Source organism: Haemaphysalis longicornis, unplaced genomic scaffold (genome assembly GCF_048455015.1).
Source record: "Haemaphysalis longicornis isolate Haplotype H1 unplaced genomic scaffold, Haemaphysalis longicornis Haplotype H1 scaffold_8, whole genome shotgun sequence".
Classification (NCBI taxonomy): Eukaryota; Metazoa; Arthropoda; class Arachnida; order Ixodida; family Ixodidae; genus Haemaphysalis; species Haemaphysalis longicornis.
In genome coordinates this window covers 168,449,124-168,466,494 of record NW_027526445.1, presented here as the reverse complement: position 1 = coordinate 168,466,494, position 17,371 = coordinate 168,449,124, and the positions used below count along the sequence as shown (strand labels likewise).

Genomic DNA, 17,371 nt, shown 5'->3' with positions numbered 1-17,371 from the left:
CCTGTTTTGATTGACAATCATTGCACTAATACTCCTCGCTTCAAGAAAATTCTTGAAGGAGGTGATTAATGGGACATTGAGTTACATGAAAATGTGAACACCATGTGCTGGTAAAACCTTTTTCAGGACCCCTTTAAGCCACTCCGACCAAATTCCAGAAGTGCACTGATCTCTTGATATAGTAATACCCGTAACAAAAAAAAGAAAGCATAACAAAATCAGGATGAGCAGAAACTTAAATAATTCCGAAAGCTGAAAGAAATCATCCACCATGCCGGACCCGAGCATTCTCGTTTCGAAGCGAGTGCTGTACCACAGCGCCACAGGAGCAGCTGCAGGAAGACGTTTTTAGGGAATATTCGTCCCAGAGAATCTCTGGGTGGCGTACTTAACCACTAAGAAGAAACTGGCGTGAGAAATTTCTGACGGTAATTCTCACGGTCGCTGTGATAATAGAAACTACGTAAAAAATACGTTGGTCTGCGACGACCATGAAATATTGTGCGAAAGCAGTATGCAAATAAAGTGCTACACAATACTCCGATGCGGGTTTGTGCTGCTCTAGTGCTATGTAAAACTGTGGTCGGCTTTAGACTTAACATGCAGTATGCATAGAACACGGCAGACAGCCCTGCAGCTGTCTTGTGGTCGACACTCATAAAATTTGCGCTTTAATTCGTTGATTGATTTATTGGTTACTTAGAGCATGTAGAAAAAGGAGTCTCAAGGCCCAAGAAAGAAATACAACTGTATTCCCATCAGATTAAATTCCTTGATACTATAAGCATGCCTTCCGAGGGTTCCTCGCCTCCTTTCTCTTCGTTCGTGTGTTCTACCCAGGGCGTCCTCATTGATTCGTCCTCATCTTTCCCCGGGCTATTTCTCTATCCGGTGCAAGAAAACGCCACAGAGCGTACCCCAGGATGCCATACGGCGGCCCTGGCCGTTGAAACGCGCTGATGCAGCTGCGCGCATGTCTTCCTTTAAGGAGTTGTACAATAAAAAGCAGATGGTGTGGACAACTCTGTAATGTGTCCCACTTTGCTGGGATAATAACAGCAACTTTGAGGCCCAACTTCCCAAACCTATAGCCGCAGTTGGACGCACTGTCACTCACAAAATAAACCGGACCAAGGGAGCGGTGCCCGATAACTACCGGCGCGACGCCTTCGGGCCGAGCGCCTGCTTTCGAGATAGGTGAGGGCGAATGCCTGTTCCAGTCCAGTCAATGCATGTCAGTTTTCTCGATCTCGGCCGCAGCGCTTCGTTTCTTTTTAATGTTGGCACGCGGCGGCGCCTTGCTCTGTGCTCCGAGTGAGCGGCACGATTTTTGGCGGTGTGTGGTAGCGTGCGGCATGCGCTTACGAGCGCAACGGCGCCGTTCATCTTTGCGATATGTTGTCGGGAGCTCATTTTATTGTCATCTTACTGACTACAGAAAACTACAGGGAAATTTTACAATCACCTGAATGCAAAACCTACTCCACCTTGGGGATTTCCCCTAAATCTCGTCGATCACCTGTCCTTCTGGTCGAGTTGTTGATCAATTCGCTCTCGCGCTACTAACTGCTGGCCTCCTGGTTAGCTCAGTTGGTAGAGCGACTGATCCGGTTAGGCGCTAGAACCAAACACATTTTTCTTCAACTGCGCAGTTTCTGAGAAAGCTGTACAGTTTTCCTTTTGAGCCGTACGGCTGCATTCAGGCGGATGGTAAAAATACCTTCGCAGAAAACTTACTCCACCTTGGGCATTTTCCCTAAATCTGGTCGGTGACCATACTTGCTGAGCGAACACCATGTTCCACGAAACGATTATTTTCTACCTAAACAAAAACAAGACAGGTACAAATACGGTAAAAAACAAAGCAAATGCAGAAAACAGCCCTTCGCGGTATGGTGGCGCCATATAGCTTGACTAACGGTAAACGAGGCTCCACAATCGGCTGCAGAGCGGTTCTTGTGATGTCATTGCAGGCGTCGCGAAACCACACTTTATGGGGGGAAAGTCGAAATTTTAACTTAAATTGATTATTTTTTCTCGGTGAATAAAGCATCGTTTCTTACCGGAAAAGCGCTGGGGGCACTATAAAACACAAAATCTTTCTAATAAAACAAACTTGCCTTTGGTCCGCATGTCCCCTTTACAGAGAACGGATTTTTGTGGAGCGTATGTCCTCTAGTTCATACGAGAGCCAGCATTTTATATACTGGGGCACCCACAAGGAAATTCTCAATTAGCAGGCAGAAATAATTTTCGTTTGACGCGTAACATTCTAAAGCCCGAAAGGTAGCGCCATCTTGTGCCTAGACGTGACACTGTCGTACATGTTACAACAACGCCGTCAGTTTCAACGCATGATTCAAAAATCGCAAAACGAATAGGGAAGGCTGTACATTACATTTATTTTAGCCGGGTGCAAGGTTTTAAAGACCTTTTTTCATCTCGCGTATTGTTACAAGTATGTTGCCGCTCGGTTTATTGTCATGGCTGCCAGCATTCCTCTTGGAAGCCACGAATGGCTAAAAAATCCCGATTCCGACAGCTCTACAGCGCTATGAGTAAACCCGTTTCGTGTTGACGTGTTTAATGTGGTGCCCCTTCATTTGGGAGAGAAAATATGCTCGACAAAAATTGTTCTACGTCCCTTTAACGAGCGCCGATATCTCAAACACACGGGTGTTTTCGCATTTTCCTCCATCATAAAAGCGGCCGCAGGGGCTCGTAATCGAACCCGCGTCATTAGACACAGCAGCACAACGCCTTAACAACTGAGCCACCGCGGCGGTTCGGGGCTCATATTCGATTCTTTTGTAACGCGAGCTACACTGGCCGGGGTTGAGCAGTTCCGCGTGGATTCTGGAGAGCCGTGCTCCGCATGCGCGAGGAGCAGTGACGTCACACGGCGCACAGAAGCTGCCCTGCGCCTCTCACACGCCCCATGCGCCCAGCCCCTTCGCCGACCTCCGCTCAGCACGTAGCGGTCCGGTTCACTTGATAATGCGAGGGGTGCCCGGGTTTGGAACCAATGGCTCGTGAGTCGCAGCAACACCGGCGTCTGCCTGCATTAACCAGCTTAACTCTGGGGCGATTGGTGACGCTGCGCCGGAGCCGCTTCAAAAATATACATGTGTCACATCATGCGTATACCGGGTGTGTGTCATTGAAGCAGCAGCAAGCATCATAATCAAGGTAATCCTAGACAACCAGGAAAGCTAATAATAACCAGTTGAACCTTAGCTCACGCTACGTATATATCCTGGCATAGGCGAGCTAAGCCACTGCTAATTACTTTATTTTTGCAGTTGTCTAGTCGAACGAGAAGGAACGACGCCCACAGAGCGCACCATGCTTCGTCGTCTCGTTCGTTCTGCGTTCGTCTTGTTCCAGGTCACCGTTACCCCGAACGCCGCCGCTGACGAAAAGTAAGCGCCGTTAACCTTAAGTATGTATGCAGCCTTATGAAAGCGACGAGAATTTTCGAACCTGTCGCGTGTGTTTGCATTGCGTAGACGGGTTCAAATATACATGCTTCTCATGGTTTAACCAGGTCGTTAAACCAGTATTGATTATAAAAACCTCGAAAAAAGAAGAAGTACCACACAAAGACTGCGGCTGCAGCTGCAGCTGCAATATTGACGTGAGATGACAAACTTCTATGGCGGGGTGATAGGACGATAACCAATACCTGATTATTCCTGCGTACGCACTTGTATTTCAGTGCACGCAGTGTTTTTTTTTCTTTGGGAGAGACTTGTGTGCTATTTGGAACAAGCATATGTGTTGGGATGTGAATCTTATGGTTTAATTTGTGGAGAGCCGTGCAAACCAGTTTTGATCTCGGTTGTGAGCAACATGGCCGTACGTAGGTTCCAAAAGTTGTCTTTAATTGCGAATTTGCGATTGTTGAAGAATCGGCATGACCCACCGTTGCAATGTTTTTGGCAGCAGAAATGGGCCGGGTAAGACTTCCAGCCCCACTGAGGGCGACCAAATGTTATATCATACATCGCCAAAGGATGAACGCAGGCTTACAGTGGCTGACCGTAATCTGCGCTACCGGAAATGCTCAACAGGGAGGCCTTCCGGGGCAGGCCTGTCTCATTTATGCAGTACTCGCCAGCTCATAACAGGCTCGTGGGCAGAAGTGCGAGAGGCGCATAACCATTTGGGAGGCCAACGAAACCCTGCCCAAAATTTGACGCCCCCCCCCCCCTTCCCCCCCCCCCCCCGTCCTCCTCACCGAGATGTTACTCACGTAGTGCTCCATACGACTGAGATACGCCATCCCGAAAAACCACTCCGCAATAGCATTTATAAACAGGGTGATGAATGTTCAGCCGACAGGTTTTTTTGTAAATTATGCCACTTAGATTTGCGTGAAGACCGCCTCTACATCGAGGTTATGCGCCCAGGGGGGCACAGAATGAGGTGGTAATTATTGATCTCGGTGGTTTAATAACTAAGATTTAATAATTAACTTTTAGTGGCTGCAGTAAGCAGGCATGTTCACCCGCCGCGGTGGCTCAGTGGCTAAGGCGTTGCGCTGCTGAGCACGAGGTCGCGGGTTCGATTCCCGGACGCGGCGGCCGCTTTTATGATGGAGGCGAAAAGCAAAAACGCCCGTGTGTACGAGATTTCGGCGCACGTTAAAGATCCCCAGGTGGTCAAAGTTAATCCGGAGCCCTCCACTACGGCGCGCCTCATCGCCTTGGTTGCGTCGGCGCGTTAAACCCTACAATCAATCAAAGCAGGCATGTTCGTATTGAAAAGGTGGACGCAATTTTGTTTCCACGAAGTTTTATTTAGCAGAATACTTCTAGCGCATCCGTACTCTGAGATATCGAACGGCAAAGTTTAATTGCCGTTCGTATGATTGCGCATGTAAGACAGTGAAGTCCGGCGCAACGCTCCTCCCTTTTGTGACGCGCCTGCTGTGTACGGTGTGTGGTTGGACAGTAGGGTGGAGGCATAGGAAGAAGTGATAACTGGCACCCTTGTAGTCTTGGCTGGCATTATCGCAATCTGCAGTACTTGGAACCGCTATCAAAACACAGAACAAAAGGGAGGAGCTTTGCGTCTGGCCTCACTGTCTGACATGCGTAATCATGCGAACGGCAATTGAACTTCGCAGTTCGATATCTCGGAGTGGGGATGCGCTAGGAGAATTGTGCCGAACGAAACTGCGTAGAAACACGATTGCGTCTAACTTTCCAATATAAACATGCCTGCTGATTGCACCCACGAAAAAGTTCATTATTCAATTTTTGTTATTCAAGCCACCCACATCAATAATTACGACCTAATTCGGTGTCCCCATGGCTGCAAAATCTGACTGTAGAGGTGGTCTTCATGTAAACCTCAGCACGTATTTTCAAAAAACCTGTCGACTTAATTTTGAACACCCTATATACGCTAAAGACTACCCCGTCATGACGTACGTTGCTGTTCACGTGTTATAATATCAGCCCTCTCAGCTGCAAGGCTGAGTATTTCGTGAATAGCCCTCCCCCTTCCTTGCCCTCACAAATATGTGATCACCAGCGACTGCGTTCTGTAAGGAAGCAAAATCGCTCTGAAATACGTGTTCATGACGCATACAGGTGCGCTAGTTTTCCTTGCGTGAAAGGGCTTTGGTTTTACGCGTCCCGTACATGTCGACAGCTACCCACACAGGCAGGTGTATCTGTGAAGTCGTCCACAAAACATTCCTACGCTCGATTCTTGCTAAATTTTCAGTTTAGAAAGACGCACACAACTGAATGGCTGCCACAAATGTTGCGTTCGTCACCTCAATTTGCCTATATCCTGGGTAGTGTTCCGATCGACGATATGCGTGATTATCGCAATTGAGTCATGCAGCTAGAAATAACTTTAGTTTTGTTGCAGTGGTGAGGCGCAGAAAGCTTATTCGATCGCATACGATGACTCAGGCGGACGCTTTTGATTGGACGCCGCGGTCTGTGTTCTCTTCCGTGCCATTTTGAGGCCCCAAAACAGCATATCCTTGCCTGATTGTGGCATTCCTACGGTCCTTTCAATATTGAAAGCAGCATTCAGATGACGTTTAATCAACACGAAGGTGTTTTATTCCCGGATATACCAAGATGTCGGTGACGTCATATCCGTTACGGAAGTGACGTCATTACAAAGAAACAAGCGGCCTGTAAAGGGTGCACCCCTACACACAGGGTCTTCTTGCAGGGAAGCAACCTTTAGTACTTAACAGTACGTTATACTTAGGGTTGTTCATTTTCTAATTTTATATTGTAACACGAAAGTGTTTTATGCCGGAATACACCAAGATTTCACTGACGTCATATCCTTCACGGAAATGACGCCAGTACACCTTTGCCGAAGCGACCGGCCAGAATGACATCGCTCGCCAAACGCACCCACAAGACAGCCGCCGACCCGCAAATCATGCTCAGCCGCAGATTTCGCTGTACATTTCACTTTCGTGTTTTACCGATTCCTATGGCAGAGCAATCAACCACAGTTTTTTTATGTGATATCCGCGAAAACGATAAATTTCCATACATTTGTCGCTTGACCATGTCTGTGCAGCCTCGATGTTGCATGCCCCGACACCATATACCCGTTTTCCACTGCCACCATAATATGCGTAGGGCATACGGGGCATTCGGATGGGGTAGCGCTTTCAGCGCAGGTAGAAACTCGGGATGAGTTTTCGCGTCAGAAGGTGCGCGTTATAACTGTACCGCTGCGTTGGCAGTCTTCGATTTTACTTGGAAGCGCTATGTACTGAATGCCAAGTTGATATCACAGTGCTATCTCGACCTGACATAAAGTGACGCTTCTCGCATACAACACCGCGTGATTTGCGCACCAGACATCAGTTAACATCGGTGACTTGAGAAAATTCCTCCGCTTTCTAGGCTGCTCAGCTCATGCACGGTGAGCGTCTGCGGCGACGACTGCAATACCAGCTACAACCTGGGGAACGTCACGGTCTGCGAAGGACCGAACTGCGCGTGCAACACTAATCGTATGTATACATATTTTTGTCGGCTATACTTTACGGGTGTAAGAAGCATTCAGCTTGGAAATATTACGTACAAAATGCCCCGAGAGTGCACTTGTGTTCCCAGAAAAGACGCCGTACACGAAAGCATCACTGACTGGTAATAATGGAACAGGTGGTGGAGGATCAGTCCACGTGATTCCAGGCGGGGCGTAAAATATAAAAATATTATTCCCATCTCAAAAATGCCCCATTACACGAACATACGGCGTCCGACGTTGTTGTGACGAAAAGGTGAATGTAAAAATGGCAGACAGCGAAGTACAAAAAAAAAGCAAAGTGTATTTATTTGTGCGCGGTCTTTGGACCTGGGGCCCAATGAACACCAGACCAACATGCGTCAACCTTCATTATAGCCTACGTTGTTAACAGAAAGCTGATTTAGTGGATGCGTTGTGGCCTTCCGCTTAGAGACGGGTTTTCGAGACATATACTGAGGCGTACAGCAGAAATTCGAGGTTGTTAATAACAGAAGTTGAAAAGCAAGTCCCCGCTAATAGCGCATACGTACCGCTTATGGGTGAGGACGAAAACAGAATACGACAAATTGTTGCAAGGGAGAAAAGAAGACGAGGGTCATAACAGAATTGCCTTACTTCCCCACTACAGTTTGACCGGAGTAAACTCGCAAAGCATGCTTACGCAAAAAGCACCTATGTATTGGTAACAAGGATGGTCGGCTAAGCCTAGCCCTCCCAGTCACAGAGGGAACGAAACGACGCGAAGGGAAAAAGGTAGCGCATAACGACGGTAATGAGAAGACACTGTAGCCCGGCTGGACACGTTTCTAAGTGTCTCGGCCGTCTCAGCGATGATTGACCTTTCGCGGTAACTGTGAGATGCAAGTAGTAGAAAAAAAATCTGAGCCCTTTTAACCTCTGCAGAGGGAAGTTCAGTGGATCTGGCGCCCTGGTTGGATTCGCTACGTTGGGGTATCGCTATATTGGGTGTTTGCTATACTGAATTATAAGGAGAGTGTCCTTATCTCTACGTCCAAGACGAAGGATACGCACGATTGCTAGGTAGAGATAATAGAGAGTTTTAGTATAGCGTTTTCTGCCTTTGCGTACGTTAAACGTTAAATTTTTGCGGCACGCTAGGTCGGCACCGAACGGGGACTTTTAGTACAGCGTTTCGTGAGTTTTGCTTTGCGGCCCGCTAACGCTTATGGCGCCATCTGTTGAACCTAGCATTAACTGAATGCGAAGCGGCACTCATCTGGCCGAACGAGCAGTGAGCACCCGGAATTTCGCACGACTACCCAACCAGCTGAATCAAAAGTCTTCCCCTTGGTATTAAATGCAAAACGTGCACAACATGATCGATACATTCTTCTACATAAGCACACTCTATAGCGGACGCACTGAAGCCCCGAGGTTACTTAGTTTTGACGATCGCACACAACGCACAGAACCAAAGGACAGGGTTTCACGTATACATTTTATTCGACTCGAAAACAATCCATAAATCCGTTTCGAACACACGCGACGTAACGATTGCACTGCAGGGCGGAGGCACAATAATAAAATGCGATCTTTTGCATCCAGCCCGTCGTAAACATCGCACTGACTTCAAGCGATTTGCGGGGTCGACCAGCATGTCCCGTCACTCTGGCGCAAACCCAGAAAGCTTTTAACCACACACACTGAGTTGAGGCGCCGCTAGTGATTACTAATTTCGAGCATAGCAAGCCCATTTCACCCACAGGAGCACAAGAACTCGCAACAGCACACACACAGCATCCGACGCCGGCCTACAGGAGCTTTGTTCGGGTAGTCAGCGACGTCACGTTAGTGTCGCTCACCACGAAAGCAACGTACAAACCGGAGCTATTTAGGGTGCAGGATCAAAACACTTATTCTATAAGACGCAAACTGCTGCACACGGAGGAACGAAAACGTTTAGGTGCTCCGCTCTACCTGCCGCCATGTTGTAAACAGAGGGACACGCAAGGGCGGTATCGTACGCACGCTACTTTGCTGAAATAGCGCGCACTCGTCTAGGCCACTTAATGCAAAACCAACTTTTGGTGCTGCGCATGCGCAGTTCCACCGACGCAAGGGAATGTGAGCGGTAACCCTTTCCGTAAGACTGAAAACGCTAGTTTTTAGCACAGCGGGTAGCCTCCGCTACTAGCGGCGGCGGGGACCCGTACTGGACTGGCCACTTGCTGATTCGTTTTAGTAGGATGGATTAATTCCGCTGGCCGGCCTTCGCCATGCCCGCGCATTCGCTCCGCCCAGGGCAACCTCCTCGCCCTCCCTCTACGCACATGCGCACTCGGGTCCCGGTAACCGGCTGTATGAGTAGTTTTAAGCCCTAGCCACATGGACGCGAAATCACGCGTCGCGCCAGCGTCGGCTTCAACGCGCGGGCCCGCAGGAAGGGCGAGTAACCGCATGAGACCGGCGAAGTCGCTCGCCAGTCGCTGCGTCGGCGGGCGTTGCTGGACACGTATGCCATCCTGGTGAAGTCGTTTATGAGCAGTTATTGTCGATTCTTGAACTTCAATTATCGAGACTTTAGCTTAAAGGGGCCCTGAAAGGCATTTTGAGCACACTAAATGAAGTAGCGCAATCGTTAGATTGGGTCGTCAAGGTCATCTGGGCCAAGTATTACTCTTTTACGCGCAGCGGAAAGCTCACACTTTCGTTGCAAAGTTTGTCGCTTTTTTCTCACCCTTCCCTTCGAGTTTTTGGACGCCGCCATCTTCCCATGTCTACATCATCGATTCCCAGATGTTCGTCATGAGCTAGACATCCTGCTATTGGGCGGCTTTTTCACGCACTTCCGGCAAAGAGATGAGTCGTCTGCTCTGCGTCGGCTCGCCGGCTGATCTGCCAGCGGAGTGCCGGAGTGCTTGGACATTTTACGACAAACGAAACAAGTGTAAACAAACGCTTAACCGTTCGTATTGAATGCAACACGGCCATAACACGACATGGATATTCTCTTACCTGAGTACGTTCCGTAAAGAAAGCGTTGAAGCCCCGTGGCACTTCTTTCGTGCAATCGCAGAGAACGCCCTGAGCCGAATGCCCGGGTTTGACGGATACATTTTATTCCACTTCAAAACAATCCAGAGATGTGTTTCGAACGAACACAACGTCACAACATGCGTTGCAAGTCTGAACCGCGATTGACAGACGATAGGTTGCCTCCTCCTGCCCGTCGTAAATTCGGCACTCACCTCGCGCGCGGTTTGCGGGGACGAACAGCAAGTCACTTAACTCTGGCGCGCAAGCCGAGATGGCTTTTAGCCACGCACACTGCACATACCCCATGCGAGGTTGAGTCGTACGCCGCTCGAGAAAGATAATCCAAACCATGGGAAGCACTATCCACCCGCAGAAGCACAACGTCGCATTTCATCGCGAAACAAAGGCGTCCACAACACACACACCATCGCCTCCTGTAATGCCAAACGCATCTCGCACTTCCAAATGAGAGTGAGTAGTATGCACGGTGGTAGTATGCCTGCAGTGCCCATATGCCGCGAGGTGGTGCCCCAAGCTGAACCGGGATCACGCAACCGTAACTGACTTCTAGAGCGGTTTGTGCCTTGTTGCCAGGGCAACCGATGTTTGATATTGTCAAATAAATGGCGCTGGCTCCAGCGCTAAAAACATGGAGGAGGAAAATTCTTTCCTCCATGGCTAAAGAGCTCACAGCCGCGGCAGAGCATGCTTTGCCAACGTTGCCGCTCTCCACCACGCGTCGCCCCAAGCTGAACTGGCGTTTTGTGCACGGGTTCTGTATCGGTTTAAAATGTCTTTTTCACATGCCGCCGTCAGGAATTACCGCCGCCACAAAATAAGACCCGGCACCAGCGGGGCCACATCTGATACGGCGCTTTTTGGATAAACAGTGCGCTGTTCATCCAAGGGAGCGAGCGCACGATCCCCCCGTGCGGCTGCGAGTTCGCCGCGATAAAAAGTCACGTGCCGCCGATAGCAAAGTTCTGCAGCAACGTACACCGCGAAAGGGCAAGGCCAGGCCGCCGCACACATGCGGCCAGATTTTTCGTTCGCTTTTCCAGCCTTTAGCGTAGTGCGGGATTCATGCTGTCAACAAAGCTTGCCCGTAGCAGACGGCATGCAGTGTGAGCAGCGCAATAGCGGAAGTACGTCACCGCCGAGGAGCGCAGCATCATGGGAGGGAAGCCTCGCGTGCCGTCAACAGCGGAGAGTACGTTGAAACGAGGAGGAAACGCGGCTCGGCGATAATGCGCGGTTTTTGATTTACGATTTCTCAGCTAATACTCATCGCTTTAACAAAATTCTTGCAGGAGGAGATTGCTAATACATTGCTTTATTTGGTTACATGTACATCCACGCATCGGCGGAAGGTATTTCAGGACCCCTTTAAGCAAGAAATTACACCATCTTCCCACGTGGGAACCCTGAGGGGATGCAAAGCCGTGGAGTAGTAGCGTGTTAATTGGTTGTTACAGTAAGGACACGTGTAGTAGCGTATTAAATGTCTTCGTTATTTATCGAGTAGTGGGGAACGTTTTGCGGCTTCTCGTTCTCGAAGCGAGGATTCCGCTGTTCGACGCTGGCGTATCGAAGCGTTGTCACCATAGCTCGGCAAAAGTGGATGCCACTGACTCACACTCACTCAAAAAAATGTATTTATCCTAACGCACTCACTCGCACTCACACTCGCCACTCCGCCCTCATCACGCGCACTCACTCGCACTCACGCTCGCCACTCCGCCCTTACTACTCCCGCTCACTCGCGCTCACGCTGGCCACTCGCCCCCACCACTCGCACTCACTCACGTTTACGCTCACCCCTACGCCCCATCACTCGCACTCACTCGCACTCATGCTCACCACTCGGGCCTCACTACTCACACTCACTCCCGTTCACGCTCACCACTCGTCGTCACCATTCGCACTCACTCGAGTTCACACTCCCCACTCCGCCCTCACCACTCGCACTCACTCCCGCGCACGCTTGCCACTCGTCCTCACCACTCGCACTCACGCTCGCCACTCCGCCCTTACTACTCCCGCTCACTCGTGCTCAAGCTGGCCACTCGTCCCCACCACTCGCACTCACTCACGTTTACGCTCACTCCTCCGCCCCATCATTCGCACTCACGCTCGCCACTCGGGCCTCACTACTCACACTCACTCCCGTTCACGCTCACCACTCGTCGTCACCATTCGCACTCACTCGCTTCACGCTGCCCACTCGGCCCTCACCACTCGCACTCACTCCCGCTCACGCTCATCACTCGTCGTCACAACTCTCACTCACTTGCGCTCATGCTCACCACTCATCCCCACCACTCACACTCACTCGCGCTCACGCTCACCACTCATCGTCACCACTCGCACTCATCCGCGCTCACGTTCACCACTCATTGTCACCACTCGCACTCATCCGCGCTCACGCTCACCACTCGCATTCGCCGCTTACACTCCCTCGCACTCACCACTTGCAATGGCCACTCACACTCACTCGCTTCCTCCATCACACGCACTCTCCCCTCCCGTCACCCACTCATGCTCACTCACAGCCACCGCTAATTCACATTCCAACTGACTTTGTTTTTTTACAGCACGGGAGTTTAAACTTCGCCTTTATTGTAAACCACATGAACCGTTCCATTTTGCGGAAATCTTCAATGCGGCCCTATTGACACAGACACCATTATGTTACGTGAAGCGTCACGTCCTATCTGTCATGTCCTACCTCGCGTGGTCATCAATAGGCCGTGATTTTATTTTCCCGTACTTTGATTGTGTCGGCGTTAAAGTAGGTTATGATTCTTACAAGTAATTATGCGTCGATTTTGTTATGAGCGGCATTCGTCGTATTTGCTGTCGGCAGTACAAATATTTTCGGGCATGAAATACTTACTGATTTTACCTGAAATGTACCTTTCTCAGAAATGGGGTCTCAATTTTCGCTAAGTATGTATTAGGTTATTATAAGCACATGTCTTTATATGTTACTTTCAAAGCGGTAATCATCGCTGGACTCTTTCACGAAATGAACAAATTCTCGCAAATTTGCCTGAAGCCATTCATCATAACTTTTTAATATTGTCTATGCTGTTTCGCTCAGATTTTACAAAACAGAAGGAACACTGAAAATTCTGATAGTGGTGGCAAAAATAAAAGAAATAGTCCAGTTCGGAAGAAAAGCTTAGAAAAGCTGTTGCATCTATCAAAATGCGGGCTAGCGCGCGCAAATATTCATATCTCGAAGCGCGCTATCCGAGCCACTAAAATTGCGCACTCAATTCGCTCTGGACAACCCTCCAAACGGTTTATTTAAAGAGTAATTTCAGGTGAAAAGGGCGCAGAGCGAGAGTGTCCAACAAAACACCGCCACGAAAAGATTGAAAACGGCAAGCAATGTGGAGGAAGGCTACTTGGAGCGCTTGGCCTTCAGCGCTTGGCAGAGACCAGGCGAGGGAGAGAGGCGGCGCCGCGTTTTCGCGCCAAAACGGCGCGGCCTGCCTTCAGCGCGGACATCCTCATGGAGACGAGTTGCCTGGCGCCCGCCTCCCTCCTCGCCCCCTTTCTAAATGGCGCCAACCTGCCACAGAGCAAAACCGCAGCTTGATCCTAAACTACACCGTCATGCGCCCGCACCGGGCACCGAGACAAGGTCACGTCGAAAGTTTATACGAGATAACGGGGAGAATGGAGTCATCGGACACACACGCACACGTACGCACACAAGCACGAACACGCACGCAACACAGATACACGCGCGCACGCACACAAACGCACATGCACGCACACACACACACCAACGCACTTGAACACCCGCACGCACGCGCACACATACGAACTCGCACGCACGCACGCACGCAGACACACTCATTCACTCACTCACCCACTTACAAATTACACTATCCGACTGCCGAGAACGGGTACTAGTCGTCACACCCCACAGGTGCACACAGTACCCCTCCGCTAGTCTGCGCGCCATCGGCACGCGGACGACGATCTACATACGCGGCACAAAATATGAGGAACACTAGACTGCGAAGCCCTTTTCAGCGAATCAGCGCAGCAAGCATGACGGGGACTACAGTGTTTGGGCTGACCATAACGCTAAATACGAAAATAAAGCACCAGAAGCAATTTCTCCTTCATAACTAGCTGGTTGGCGGCCGTGAACGGACAGAATGAAAAAAAAAAAGCAAAATGCGGGAGCCCAGGCCCCAAATTCAACTTGGGCAGGCAAATTTACAAGCGTAATGGTAAATGACAGTCGATGACAACAGAGCAGCGCGAACAGCGAGTATCTTACCTTTCGCGATCTGAAGATATGAAATATATATTTCACAAAATGCACGCAACAGTAACGATTCGAACTCCGCGATTCGATAAGGCGAATGAGGAGTCAGACATAACGTACGGTTCTTGTGAATCTGCACTAACGGATGCACAAACTTCAGAGGGAGACAGGGAACTAAACGAAGGGGTGCTGTTGGCGAGTCATCATGACAAATACATGTGAGGTGATGGTAAGGCGAGCTTACTTCGTTTGCTTGCGAAAGGTACGCACATCGGCGTATATGAGTCAATGCAACAATCACGCAATATAACGAAACGTAAACGTTTTGATGAAGTTTGCAATAAAACAGCAGCGGTGAAGTTTTCAGGCGTGTCAAACACCCGGACAGCAGCAAATCACATGCCTCAAAGCACGCACCGCAACCACCGTAGAAAAATGTACCGGCCGCGGCGGCAGCTAAGCGAAAAGCAGAAACACCCGTGTGTCAATATTTCGGCTCACTTTAAAAAGATCTCAAGTGGGCCAAAATAAACCAAAGCCCTCCACAATGGCATTCCGCTTAGTGCTGGTGTAGCTTATAGGCACGTAAAACACGGACAATCGACCAATATTTCGAGAAATATTAAACCTAAATATTGGTTAAAAGGTTTCTTGAACAAAAAAATGTTATGACACAACAAACCACGAATAATTATGCAATACATTATTGTGCGACACCTGAGCAGCACGTTCCTTACAGTTACTTGTGCTATCTTCATAGACCCGAATTCCGGCGGGACGATGCGGGGCCCCTCACAGCTCATCACCGCTCTCATCGTGCTCACCACCGTGGTGACGATACCTGCGCTGGACCATGGAATGCTCGTGCTCTCATCATACGTGCCAACCTGCTTGGCTTCGTCGCCAGTCAGCTTGGGTTGGGCTCATGAGTCACAGCCGTCTAGGTCGCCATCACTACCACTGTCCTGGGCTTCTTCGCTGCATTGTTCTCGGGGCCAGAGCGCCAACCATAGCGTCAGCGCCAAAACTTCGCCAACCTGTGTCCAGTTTAATTCGTTCTACCGGTAAAAAAAACTTCAATAAAAGTTCGATAGCAATCCATTGCACTCCTGCCAACCTAAAATCAATGAACATGGGTTCTGCACTGTAAACAGATATGTTGAACGCATACGGTAAGCCCAAAGGTATCCTGATTTTTCAACAAAGTGCGAATGTTTGTAGCGTGAGCTACACTGACCGAGAGAGAGAGATGGAACTTTATTCAGGCATCCGGCGTGCAAAGGACACGATTCCCGGCCACGCAGGGCTCGGTCGCATCCCCTCTATCTAACCACCCTAAGTCGCAAAAGTCCTAGGGCGTCGGGCTTAGACCCCGAGGCGGTTGGTCTCGGCGTCCGCTCGAGCTACTCGGAGCGCTCCCGGCCGCCACCGTCGGCCCCCGACCCCCACCTCCCGCATGGGAGGGCGGAGTGCCGGGAGGGACGGGCGGGCGCGGGGCCCCCTTTCGCTTTTGCAGAGCCAGAGCCGCCTCGAGCCGCTGGATGGCCCTCCTCTGTTGTTGGGGCTCCGCAGAGCCCACGCATTCGCGCACGTCCGGTGGGTACGGGTCCTGTGGGTCCTGTCTATCCCCCCCACCGTCGCGCACTGCACAGTCACAGCCCCACATGATATGGGTCAGGGTCGCAGTTTCGCGTTCACACACACTGCACCGAGCACTCTCGTAGAGGTCCGGACATACGTGCCGCGCGAGCGCCGGCGTCAGAACAGTCTCTGTTTGTAATTGCCTGAGCTTCACCGCCTCCGCCCGAGACAGGTCCCGGTGCGGGAGCGGAAAAGCACGCCTCTGGTCCCGATGCCAACGAAGCACCCCGCCGTAGTCGGTGAGGGGCTCCGCTTCTTCGTCATCGTCGATGACAGTTGTTTCACCGCAGTCCTCGAGGGATGACGACAGCGGACGGGATGTCGCGACCCGGCACGTGGCCAGACCACGGGCCGCAGCGTCCGCCTCCTCGTTGCGGTTGCATAGTCCGGGTGCCAGCTCCCGGCCCGCGTGGGCCGGGAACCACTTGATGATCGTAGTCTTCGTGACCCCCTGCGCTGCAGCCCCCGTCGTCCGCCAGGACTCCAGGAGCCGCGCAGTGCCACCACACACCACGCCGCGAGCAAAGTTGCGGATGGCTGTCTTTGAGTCACTGAGCACCGTGCGCACACCGGGCAGGCCCAGGGCCAAGGCGATCGCCGCCTCCTCTGCCTGGCTCGCCGACCGGGCGCACACGCTGCCCGCCGTCAGTAGTTCACCGGTGCAGGCCCGCGCGGCCACCGCCACGAACGTGCACGGTCGCCCACGGCACTTGGCCGCGTCCACAAACACCGCACCGTCGTCCTCGCTGTACTGGTGAGCCAGCGCGCGCGCGCGCGCGGCCCGTCTGCCGGCATCCCTCTCTGGGTCCACGTTCCTCGGGAGCGGGTACACGATCAAACTTCTGGCGATCTCGTCCCGAAGAGGGACCAGCTCGTCCGCCTCCGAAACGCCGCCGGCAGCCGATGATGCCGTGGGCCCTCCGCAGCCACCCGTGTCAGGAGGCTGTAGGCCCGCTCGTGCCAGGATACGGCGTCCCACGGCAGTGCTGCCCAGGCGCGCCAGTTGCGATGCTCGTTGCGCCTCGCTAATCTCCGACAGGGTGTTGTGCACCCCCAGAGACAGCAAGGCCGACGTCTTCGTGCCGTTCAGGAGCCCCAAGGCCCCCGTGTAGGCCTTGCGGATGGCCGCGTCGATGCGCTGCCGCTCCCCCTTGGTCCAGCGGTGAAAGGCCCCCGCGTACGCCGCGTGGCTGACCACGAAGGCCTGCAGCAGCCGCAGGAGACTCGCCTCCCGCATGCCTCGCGAGCGGGAAGACACCCGCTTCACCAGGCGCGTCGCGATGCCCATCTTCGTCACGATGTGCTTGACCGCCGTGCCGTTGGTCCGGTGCGCGTCCACGAACATGCCCAGGACCCGAAGGCCCGAGAAGTGCGGGATTGACGCCCCGTCGCCGGCACGAACCACGATGGTGCGTTCCG

The 17,371-nt window shown here is 51.5% G+C and overlaps 1 protein-coding gene across 1 annotated transcript; it reads left to right on the top strand.

Moving 5' to 3' along the window:
• The first annotated feature begins 2,925 nt into the window (after positions 1-2,925).
• On the top strand, positions 2,926-15,400 carry LOC144149392 (uncharacterized). The gene is made up of 4 exons (XM_077680952.1): positions 2,926-3,189; positions 3,303-3,422; positions 6,897-7,006; positions 15,072-15,400. Exons 2-4 carry the CDS (start codon positions 3,346-3,348, stop codon positions 15,377-15,379), a joined length of 495 nt encoding a protein of 164 aa, XP_077537078.1. The 5' UTR covers positions 2,926-3,189; positions 3,303-3,345; the 3' UTR covers positions 15,380-15,400.
• The last annotated feature ends 1,971 nt before the right edge of the window (positions 15,401-17,371 follow it).

Bases quoted from the DNA above. Each gene is read 5' to 3' on its own strand.
- LOC144149392 (XM_077680952.1), top strand. From the start codon at position 3,346: ATGCTTCGTCGTCTCGTTCGTTCTGCGTTCGTCTTGTTCCAGGTCACC. The intron at 3,423-6,896 runs GTAAGCGCCGTT...TCCGCTTTCTAG, and splicing joins AACGCCGCCGCTGACGAAAA to GCTGCTCAGCTCATGCACGG. The intron at 7,007-15,071 runs GTATGTATACAT...CTATCTTCATAG, and splicing joins CTGCGCGTGCAACACTAATC to ACCCGAATTCCGGCGGGACG.